The sequence below is a fragment of the Carlito syrichta genome, unplaced genomic scaffold (genome assembly GCF_000164805.1).
Source record: "Carlito syrichta isolate Samal-C Ts95f unplaced genomic scaffold, Tarsius_syrichta-2.0.1 Scaffold306680, whole genome shotgun sequence".
Taxonomy (NCBI): domain Eukaryota; kingdom Metazoa; phylum Chordata; class Mammalia; order Primates; family Tarsiidae; genus Carlito; species Carlito syrichta.
The window spans coordinates 325,514-336,443 of NW_007250776.1; the positions used below are offsets into that span (position 1 = coordinate 325,514).

General features: G+C 47.8%; 1 protein-coding gene across 2 annotated transcripts; it reads right to left on the minus strand.

Annotated features, from left to right (window-relative positions):
• Positions 1–2,208: 2,208 nt before the first annotated feature.
• Positions 2,209–10,467, minus strand: MRO (maestro). 2 transcript variants are annotated; one of them, XM_008063226.2, is made up of 6 exons: positions 10,372–10,467; positions 8,929–9,075; positions 7,572–7,754; positions 4,646–4,801; positions 3,119–3,226; positions 2,209–2,788 (listed from the first exon to the last, which is right to left on the minus strand). In XM_008063226.2, exons 1-6 carry the CDS (start codon positions 10,465–10,467, stop codon positions 2,735–2,737), a joined length of 744 nt encoding a protein of 247 aa, XP_008061417.1. In that variant the 3' UTR covers positions 2,209–2,734. The 2 variants fall into 2 exon arrangements, with proteins under 2 accessions (XP_008061417.1, XP_008061418.1); XM_008063227.2 differs by lacking the exon at positions 4,646–4,801.
• Positions 10,468–10,930: the final 463 nt, after the last annotated feature.

Sequence of the window (10,930 nt, forward strand, 5' to 3'; positions counted from 1 at the left end):
TTCAAATGTAAGAAATGTGAGAGCAACTACCTTTTGGTTGGCATTCAAATTAACAGGCATCTTCTGGGGAAGGGGAAACATGAAACACACAAGCATAAAAGTAACGTAGCTCGATCATAATGTGTGAAATGATGACCCCAATCTGTCAAAATGGACTCCTCCCAAAAACGAGTGACAGTTTCAAATGACTTTCTCACTTATTTCCTCCCTAATCAACATTCACTTAGCACCTAACTGAGTATTTCTGCGGTGGCCACATGGGAGTTACAAAGATACACAAGACAGGGTCTTGCCTTCAGCAACTCCAATAGAGCAGGGAAAAAGTACACATATTTTAATATTTATATTAAAATGCACATACATATACATATAGGTTTAAAAAGCTTTTGGGCTTACTTATCGCTGTGTGACAAACTATCCAAAAGCTAATGACATAAAACAACAGTCATCTGGTTTCTTGCTCACAGTTCTGCAGTCAAGACAGGCGTGATGGCGATGTGTCTCTTTTCCGCATGTTAGCTGGAAGAGCCTGGAGGATTGGGGTCTGGCTGGAAAGGCCAACGTGTGTCGTGTGTCTGAGCCTCAGACTGTGCCAGGGGCTGGGTGTCTCCATTCTCCTCCACCGGGTGATCTCAGCCATTATCCTTTGCTCCTGGCAGTTCAACCTCTTGGGTGGCAACTGGTTTCCCCCCAGTGCAAAAGAGGAAGCTGCCAGGGCTTCTAGAACCTGCACAGTGCCACTCCCACCACAGTCTCCTGGTTACAGCTGGCCGCAGAGTCAAGGGAGGGGACTGTGTGAGCACGTGGATGTCAGGAGTCATGGTTCATTGGGGCCACCGAAGTAAGAGTCTCTCATGAACCCTTAAGGCCAAATGATCCAGCAGCATCTTCCACCGTTTTAATGGGTGGAGGGACATGACTGCATAGATTTTTCTGCTCTAGAGCATGCCATTCACTCGCCTCACCCCATCCCTAACTTTTTGAATGCCAGTGGAGTGCAATTGTTTCTTGGGCCGCTCACTGATCACTTAACGGAACCGCACAAATTCTGAGCCAACCTTGCAGCACAGTTTCAAACAGGACAGCACCCAGAGTGGGGGTGCCACAACTCGGATCATCCCTCTGCTCTCCAGCCTGGGTCCCTCCTGGGAACTCCTCTGTCGAGCTCCTCAGCTTCAGGACAGGAAGGAAGAAGCCCCACCCCGCCCGGCCCCTGCGGCCTTCTGCCGGCTCCTCAACCCTTTTGCCTCGGGCTCTCCTCATCCCCTCGCCTGTGCCGCATGGCCCTGTCTTTGGGAGCCACAGCAGAACATTTGGCTCCTGGTTCTCAGAACGTCACTTAGGAGCCCTCCGTGGCTCTGTCACCCTCTTGCGTTTTCCGTCCTTGCTGATCTTTCCACTTCCAAGACCGACCACAAAGCTCCAGGCATGGTTGGATACCGAGTCCAGTGGTGGTTCAGTGGTGGAATTTCTGTAGGAGCTTGGGAAGCAATTTGGCAGGAAGGGCTAAGAGAAGTCTTAAAACTTTTTGTAAGAGTGATGCGACACCTCAGATAACTAGGCTTGATCACCCAAAAACTGGCATGATAGCCAAGAAGTGATGCACTTGGCTCAGATAAATTAAATTAATGAAAATGTATACTTAGTGCATAAAAAGCAAACATTAACTGGGTTTCATAGAAGAGAAGAAGCTAAGAAGCTAATTTTGGTTTTTGTTTGTTTTTCTACATTCCTAACCATTCATCAGTCATTCCATGAAGAGGCAGGATAGCATGGCAATAGAGTGAGCTCAAGGAGTCAATTTGAACTCTGGCTCCACCATTTCCTGAGTCACCTTGAGCAAGTTACTTAACTTCCCTGTACCTTAGCTTTCTCGTCTCTAAAATGAGGATAATAATAGTACCTATCTCATAGGGCTGTTGAGTATTAAATAATGCTGGCAAATAGCACTTCCACAGTGCCTGATAAATTGTAAACACTCTCAGTAATGTTATACCTACTATTATAATTCCATAAGTTATCACTAGTCTGAGGACTTTCAACACATCCTTTATAGGTTTTTTTTTTTTTATTAACTTTTATTTAAGATGATCTCGGAAGTGGTGACTGTTTAAAACTAGGAGAAGCTACAGATACCCCTGCAAGCTACCTCCTTAGCATCTTGGCCAACTTTATTTTATTTTAAAGCTTTCGAGCAAAGTTTGTTAGAGAAAGAAGAGCAAAAGAAAGCTTCATGGCAGAAAGACCTGCCATGGCCAAGTTTTTCAAAGGAAATCTGCCAGCGTCTTGGCCAACTTCAAGTAAATCTTGCCGAGAAAAGATATCCATAGCAAATAGCAAAGTATCAACTGCAAGTATTTTTTTTCAGAAAACTTAAAGTTTTTTTTAGAAAACTTAAAGTTTATTCTACTAAGCCTCATAAATTAAATATTAACGATTAAAGGCAGGTGACAGGGATGAACTTAAGAAGGAAACAGTCAAGAGATAAGCAATGCCTCTACATACGCTTGAAACGTTTTAAAGAAAGTTTGCACCTGATTATCAAGTTATATGGGAAAAGTGAGGGACGTGAAAGCAACGTAGAAGTCTGCTTCAAGCCTAATCACAAAGTCCATGGTGCTGTTTTGGCCACCTGTTGCTCTCCTGACGTCTTCCTTTCCATCACACTCCTGAAAGGAGAGCACACAGCCGCAGCAATCTGCTCACACGGGGGCATTTCCCTGCTGCGCTGCAATTACAGAATCTTATTTGCGTAGAAGAACTGCAGGAGCTCAGGATGGCAGTGGCTCTGGAAGGAATCAGCAAAGGCACACGGGAGGGGGGCTCAGCACACCTCCTGGAGGGGACCCGTCGTCTTGAAGAGGAGCGGGTGGGAGGAGTGGAGGCATCCCCTGAGTTCAGCTGGGAGCCTGAACGGAAACTGCCGATGTATCTGTGCATAGGGATAATCCCCCGGGTGTTTTGCCATTTACTTTGGATGGTGGATCAATGACACCTGGAGCGCCGTCGCCTGAGTAGCTGTGTGGGGGGCAACGCCCTGCGTGCTTGGCCACCTCCCACGTTCACCACCAGGAGGGCAGAGACCTAGGAGAATTCTCCCCCACCCGGGCTCACTCACCAGCTGTCGGCAGAGTTTAGGGTTTCTTTGATCTTCTTCACTCTGGAAGCTGTATTCCTTCCTCGGTTTCAGATATGGAGAACAGGCTCGAAAAGTTGTTCTGCAGGCCTGAGAAAAATAACGTTCCCATTTTATTGTCCAAAACATTAGAGACATCTATGATCCCAAGCGAGGAAAGCTATCCCAGGGGACTGCACCCAACCTGTGGTCAGGAGGCCACTGACAGTGGGAAAGGGACATCCAGGTAGTTTGAAATCTTGAACCTTAAAGGACACAAGCTTATAAAACAGCCATGTCTAATGTGGTGACCAGAGAGAAGGGCATAGTTTACCACAGCCCTTGTTACTGTCCCATCAAAAGTAGTACTGGGCCAGGCATGGTGGCTTGTACCTGTAATCCCAGCACTTTGGGAGGCTGAGAGCAGCCTGGGCAGTAGGGCAAGAGCTCGTCTCCACAATAAATCAAAAATCAGTCAGACATGGTGACGTGCACCTGTAGTCCCAGCTACTTGGAAGTCTGAGACAGAAGGATCAGCTAAGCATAGTAGGTTGAGGCTGCAGTAGCAGGGATTGTGACTGCACTCCAGCCAGGGGGATAGAATGAGACTCAAACTCAAACTCAAACTCAAAAAAAAAAAAAAAGTACTGGATTGCTAAACTCTGTCTCCTTCCCCCTACCTCCTCCCACCCCCAGCGACTTAAAGAAGACAAGTGGTTTATCAGAATCCTTTGCTCCCTGCGGGGCTTGGTGGCTCAGCCTGCCATCCCAGCACTTTGGGAGGCCGAGGCGAGTGGATTGCCTGAGCCTGTGAGTTCGAGACCAGCCCGGGCAATTTGGCGAGACCTCATCTCTACAATAAATAAAATACAATAAATAAAATGGTAGCGCATACCTATAGTTCTGGCTACCTAGAAGGCTGAGGTAGGAGGATCGCTGGAGCCCGGCAGGTCAACGCTGGAGTGGCTGTCAGCATGCCACTGCGCTCCAGCCTGGGTGACAGTGAGACTGAGACTCCAACTAAAAAAAAAAAAAAAAAAAAGGATCCTTTGCTCCCAGTGGTTTTGAAACATTCACCAAGTCCTATTCCAAAGCAGGCCTAAAGTTGATCCAGCCATGCTGGGACACATTTTCCCCCAAAATATAACAAACTTCTGTAGGGAGTTAAGAAGCCAGAGATGGAAAATCTATACCAGACACAGTGCAAAAGCTGACTGGGCATAAACCAGCCTTCTCACTCTGGGGGCTGCTGTGCCTCTGGTGAAACCTGCACTCCTCTGCCTCCCACTCCACTACCCTGATCTTATCTAGGATCAACAGGTGCCGGGCTTGAGCAAATGGAGAACAACGCCCTTGCTCAGAGAGAGATCACACACTGAGGAAACACCTCATCTGGGATGCACAGAGATGCCTGCGAAGAATCCACCATTGCACCAGCTGGAGCCCAAGGAAGGGTTGTGGCAAAACCATAACTGCATCGGTGAACAACATGGATGTTCCACACAGTTGGCTGAAGAGTCAAGTTCTTACCTTGGCAACCTGGGGATTTCTATCCCGTAAATGGATCAGGAGGGAACTCCGTGTCTGCTTGACCTGACCGGTGAAAAACTTTCTCCACTTCCGCCTGGCAGAGGCAGCCAACTGCCCAAACAATACGAAGGCTGAGTATCTCAGGTTATCATTCTCCTGTGGGGTTCCCATCAACAGAGCAACGACAAAGCCAGGTCATCACCCAAAGGCAACAGCATCAGAACATATCACAACCCTCATTCTTGGATGTACATAGCAGGGGTGGGCTGTGAGAGCCAGTCTAAGGCCGCTGGTGGCTAGGTTGGCAAGGAGAGGGGCAGAGTCCTCAATAGACCTCGTCTCCAGCAGAATATCGTGGAGGATGAGCCTGAGGAATCACTAGTGCCACTCCCAGTTTCCCAGCTTTTTCTTTCATCCTTTCACATTTTGGAGACAGAATACATTTACAGGGCTCAAAATTCAAAATAACCAAAAAAGTCAATAGGAAAATATGTCCTTCCTCCTCCTTGCCATCTGCCACCCAATTTTCCTCTCCACAAACTAAAAAAGTTAGACGTTTTGTGCGCATCTCTTCAGAAAATAAAGAAGAAAAAGGAAAACTTATATCATATGGTCCTTTCCCTCTTTTTTGTATGGATGGAGGTATACCTTGCCACTGTGGTTATGCACTCTGATTTTTCCATCAGTCAGTCTGGGAGCTCTTTCCATGTCAATACGTAAAGGAGTTTTTCTATTTCGTCTTTTTCTTTTCTGCATCAAAATCCTTTCTACCAGTCCCCTGTTTATGACTCCTAGCATTTCTGTCCAGACACCCCTCTTCACTTTTGTCCTGAGTTTCTCCCATCTGTAGCAGATACAATAATCATGTTTTTTTCCCTGGCATCCTCCCAGTTCTGCCTGCTTTTCGTCTGATTGGTTGTTTTGTACCTGATCGCATGTCAGTGGGCTCAGCCCTTTCTTTCTTTCCAAGATGAGCTGTTTGATCGAAGTACCATCTTTCCAGGTAAAGAGACCAAGGCCTAGGGCATTTCACCAGGTAACAGAGAGCCAGTGTAGTAATCTGGACTCCTGATTCTTGATGCCTGGGTTTTTATATCAATGTTTCATGGTCTAGTCCAGCTCCAGGTTAACCAGAGGGGACAGGGCAGGGGTGGCCTCTTCAGGGGGCGAGAGGCACCTAGAACTGGGGGGTCACAGACACTCAGCAAGACTGATCACCACTAATAATTTTGTATTTCTAAAAAAAAATTAGAACAGTGATACAGAAATTGCCTCCGGATTTTTTGTTTGTTTGCTTTTAAAATTTTTTAGAGATCAAGTCTATGTTAACAGGCTAGCCTCAAACTCCTGGGGCTCGAGCAATCCTCCTGCCTCAGCCTCCTGAGTAGCTGTGACTGCAGATGTGAACCGCTGTGCCGGGCTTGAGGTTGTATTTTCTTCACTGCTCCACCAGTTAGTGTGTGTGTGTGTGTGTGTGTGTGTGTTTCAAGTCAACCAACTCTAATTGATATTTTCTTCACTGCTCCACCAGTTAGTGTGTGTGTGTGTGTGTGTGTGTGTGTGTGTGTGTTTCAAGTCAACCAACTCTAATTGATATTTTCTTCACTGCTCCACCAGTTTGTGTGTGTGTGTGTGTGTGTGTGTGTGTGAGATTCAAGTCAACCAACTCTAATTGAGAATGTACCTCACCCAAACCCTACCCCTATGAGATATATAGAGATGCATTAGGCAAATACTGGCGCCCCAGGAGTCCGACAACCAACCAGTGGGAAACACATGCACAGGTGAGCATAGCATCAGACAGAGTGAAGAATACTGTCTATAATAGAGATGCAAACTGTCAGCAAACCACTCTGCATGAGAGTTTCGATGTTTCTATATGACCAGGGCCTTCTAACCAAAATCCGCAGACAGCCTGGGCTTGAAAAACGGCTGAATGGAAAACAAGTTCCAGAAGTTCAGATGGCGCCTCCAGAGAGATTGAGAGCCATGTCCCTGAGACATTTGCTTACATTCCAGAGTGGTGAGGTAGAGACCATCCTGGCCTCTCTCCGGGGAGGAATGGTTTACATTCAAGAGTAAACATCTCCCTGTGTCTCTCTGGAGGCAGGAGGGGCAAATGTGCCCCACGCTTCATAACTTCAAGGCCTCTCTTCCTCTCCTGTCATGCTGGTGCATGTGGCTCTCACTGTGCTGCTCTATGGAGAATTAGGGTGTGGGAACTGATACGAGCCGCTCTGTGAGTAAATAAAGGGTCTGTTCTCTGTTCTGCAGGTCTTGTGTTTCAGAGAATAGCTGTGGCAGGCAAGCTTGTTAGCTTGACTCCTCGTGGACTCAGACTGAACAGCATACCAATGCACTTAGTGCTTTGTCTGTCTTGTGATCCTTCGTTAAGACTGCAGCCCCATAGACAGAAGATGTGGTCTCACATCCATTTACCAGACCCATGAATGCTGGGCAGCCTCTAACCTATCTGTGCCTTGGTTTCCTCATCTACAAGTAAAGATAATCACATTGCCCACCTCACAGGGTTACTGTAAAGCTTATGTGAGATGATTCATGCAAACCACCTAGCACTGTGGAGGGCACACAGTAAGCGCTCACTAAATGCCAACCACTGCTATTGTTAAACATATATAAGAGCATTGAATGCATGCTAGCATTATCCCCACCATCGGTGTATGCATACTCACTTCCCTATTAAAATGAAAATTCCCTGGGGTGAAGATGGAATCCTGCACAACTTTACATGGTCTCCCTAACCACGGGCACAGCACTGGTCTCTCAATAAGATGTGCTTTAGTCAATCAGAGGTGTTCAGTAAATAACAGAGAACTTACTCTCTGAGCAGCAAACCACCACGGCTCACATTTCTAATCCCACTTCGGTTTCAGTGGCCCAGAACTTTCCAGAGTGCCCCACTTACGTCGTCTAAAAAGGTCCTGGTCTGAAGGGTGATGTCTGTGAAGAAGGAGCCCAACCCCTTCCCCTGGGTCTTGCCCAGGATGATGGTCAGAGTCTTCATACTCTCGTGGATGACTTCAGAGCTCACAGGGTCGTACAATCCATGCACTAGCAGGTCCAAGATAGTTTTCTTATACTTCCTCACCTGTTGTCAATGAAACGCATCAGGAGCACAGGAACTGTTTCCCGTGGGTTGAAAAGCAACCCCACGTCTCACCTACCAATAACCTAGGACTTGGACTGAGAACCATGACTTTCTTCAGGAGCTGCACAGCAAATCTCATCAAAGTACAAATGCTTCCATTAACCCAACAAGAGGGCCCGACTTAGTCTTGGAAGGAGAAGAGAAAGGACAATATGAGGTGGGGTGCAGTGGCTCATGCTCATAATCCCAGCACTGTGAGAGGTCGAGGTGAGAGGATTGCCTGAGCCCATGGGTTTGAGACCAATCTGGGCAACTTGGCAAGACCTCATTTCTACAATCCATTTTTTAAAAGATTAGCTGGGCATGGTAGCACATGCCTGTAGTTCCAGTTACTTGGAAGGTTGAGGCAGAAGGATCACCTCAACCTAGCAGGTAGACGCTGTGGTGGCCGTGAGTGTGCCTTTGTGCCTCTGCACTCCAGCCTGGGTGACAGAGTGAGACAAAGAAAGAGAAAGAAAGAAAGAAGGAAGGAAGGAGGAAGGAAGAAAAGAAAACAATATGGTGTGTAGCCTCTGGGTAGGGCGCTTCAAGTAGGGTGCTGGAGCTGGATGACACAGGGGACCTGAGTGTGGCAGGAACCTGTAACTTCTCTGTGCACATGACAAAGACAATGGGACATCCCTCCCACAGTTACTTTACATTACATGAGACTCCGTCTTAGCAGACAGGAGTAGATGACACTCTCTTGCTGAAGGAAAAGTGAGCTGCTGTGTGGTGACAGGGTGGTCTTTAAGCACTGAGAGGGGCCCCCAGCAGACAGCTGGGAAACACAACAGAAACCTTGGTCCTGCAACTGAAGGGAACGGAATTATTCTGCCAACAGCCACAGAAGCATGGGAAAAGATTGAGCTTCAGAAAGGAATGCAGTCTGGCCGGCTTTAGGTGACAGACTTGTGAGACCCTGAGGACCCAGTTAAGCCTCACCTGGACTCTTGACCCACAGAAGCTGAGCCACTAAGCACGAGCTGCTTCAAACTGCTACGCCTGCAGTGGTCAGTTCGCCAGGGACAGAGGACGGACTTGTCCATGAGAGACCCACCCCGGCCCTGGGACTCCACACGGCAAGGCTGGAGACACTCCAGAGGGCCGACTGAGCTCCACCTTCCTTCCCTACCTTGTCAGGGGCTTCACGGGCCATGGTTCCCAGGCCCCTGATTGCCGTGGAGCGCTTCTTGGCATTGGGGTCCCGGGCTCTTTCTGCCAAGACGGAAAGCACATTCTTCAGAGGCTCCCGCTTCCGGAACCTCGGTTTCCAAGAGACCTGGGCGGTGGGTCGGAAATGTTTTCGGTTTGGGAGTCCTCAGCGTCACGGCCATCCCCAGCCCCAGCCCCAGCCCCTCCCTCTCAAGAAAATCCTGCGATTGCCTGCCGAATTTTTGACTTTCTTTCTCCAACTAAAGATGCCTGGGTTTTGCTGGAAATGTATGAGTTTGACTGATATCGTGAATAAAGGGATAGAGCCAGAGGAAAGGGGGCCAGAAACATGACGCAGAGCTGGCGTGGAGGTGGGTTTAGGGATGGCGGAGAGGGGCTCTACAGCAGCTCTGGGTGCAGCAGAAGCTGAGAGAAAGAGGCCCTAACAAGCATCGCTGTGGGCCCTGCACAGTCGAAGTGTGCTGCCACTGCCCATCTCCGAGAAAAGAGTTCCCTTTACACTTCTCCTTTCTCCGTTTCCTCCCCATGTTTCTGCTCTGTTTTGTAGCAAAACACCTTGGAAAACACGTCTATATGTGCTTTCTCCAATTCCTCTCCGCCCATTCTCTCTTGATCCCACTGCAGTCAGGCTGATGTCTCTCCACCCACCCCGACACCAACATATGGCTGATTCCAAGGGCCAGTGTCCATCTTCCTGAACCTGTCAATAATGCTTGACACAGTTAGCAAAGCATATCTGCAAGCATCTAGTCCACTTCTCCAAACATTTTAGGACACTTGAAGGATGTCTCCAACCCAGACAAAATGTGTCCATGCAATTAAGAACGGGAAGAGAAATGCATAAAAGATACAAACTGGGAGACGCTGTATGTCTGCCAGAAATCTGCACTTCAAGGACTAAACTCTAAGTAACTGTAGAGCCAGGGATGGGGCAAGAGATGGGATCCCTCTGTGGCAAACATATGCACTCCCACACTGGGAAAGCTTTGGTGCCTTGCAGAACCTAGTACATAGCAGCATGTACCAGAGTCCGAATCAAGGTAGTCAACAACCCAGACAAAACTAAAGACAAAAGCCACCTCCTCACCATCCTCAGTAAGGAGGGTGGGGAGATTGGATCCAGATTCGGCCATCTCCACCATGCTGTTGACAAGATTTGGTGGTTTCTAAGCTTCATTATTACTTCTGAATATTCAGTGCAGTTTATCCTGTACTTTTGTTAAGTTAGGAGCAAGTTAAACTCTTCTCAGTTCATCTTCTTGTCATCCTATACACATTCTATCCATGCTAAAAGAACTGTCATCAAACAGAACAGGCCTAACTAGCCACAGGATAGGCAAGCACACATCCCACAAAACAGCTACTGGGAATGCACATTTGTTCACAGTATTTTGTGTCAGACCTTGGAAAAGAAAGATATCATTGTTGTCCTTTTGGGGGGCTGAGAAGTAGAGCCGAGAAGGGGCTGGCCCAGGATTCTCCTCTGTGTTTGGTCCATGGAACTAAAAAAAAACCACAAAATCATAACATTAGCCCAAAACACTCTTCATTGACAAACACTGCTATGCAAAACGCTGTGTAAGACAATAAAGAGGCAATGACTCTAGGTGTGTCTCCAGAAATCTTCCACCTTGGTGAGGAGATAGAGCAGTCATATAAAAAGACACATGGCAGGCCGGGCTCGGTGGCTCAGTTTGTTATCCCAGCACTTTGGGAGGCTAAGGTGAGGGGATTGCCTGAGTCTGCGTGTTTGAGATCAGCCCAGGAGACTTGGTGAGACTTGTCCCTACAATAAATAAAAAATTAGCCGGTTATGGTAGCGTGTGCTTGTAGTTCCGGCTCCTTGGAAGGCTGAGGTGGAAGGATTGCTGGAGCCCAGCAAGTAGGTGCTGGAATGGCTGTGAGCATGCATGCCACTGCACTGCAGCCTGGGCAACAGAGTGAGATGCCAACTCAAAAAA

Bases quoted from the DNA above. Each gene is read 5' to 3' on its own strand.
- MRO (XM_008063226.2), bottom strand. From the start codon at position 10,467: ATGGACCAAACACAGAGGAGAATCCTGGGCCAGCCCCTTCTCGGCTCT. The intron at 7,755-8,928 runs GTAGGGAAGGAA...CATTGACAACAG, and splicing joins CCCGTGAAGCCCCTGACAAG to GTGAGGAAGTATAAGAAAAC. The intron at 3,227-4,645 runs GTAAGAACTTGA...TATTTTTCTCAG, and splicing joins GAAATCCCCAGGTTGCCAAG to GCCTGCAGAACAACTTTTCG.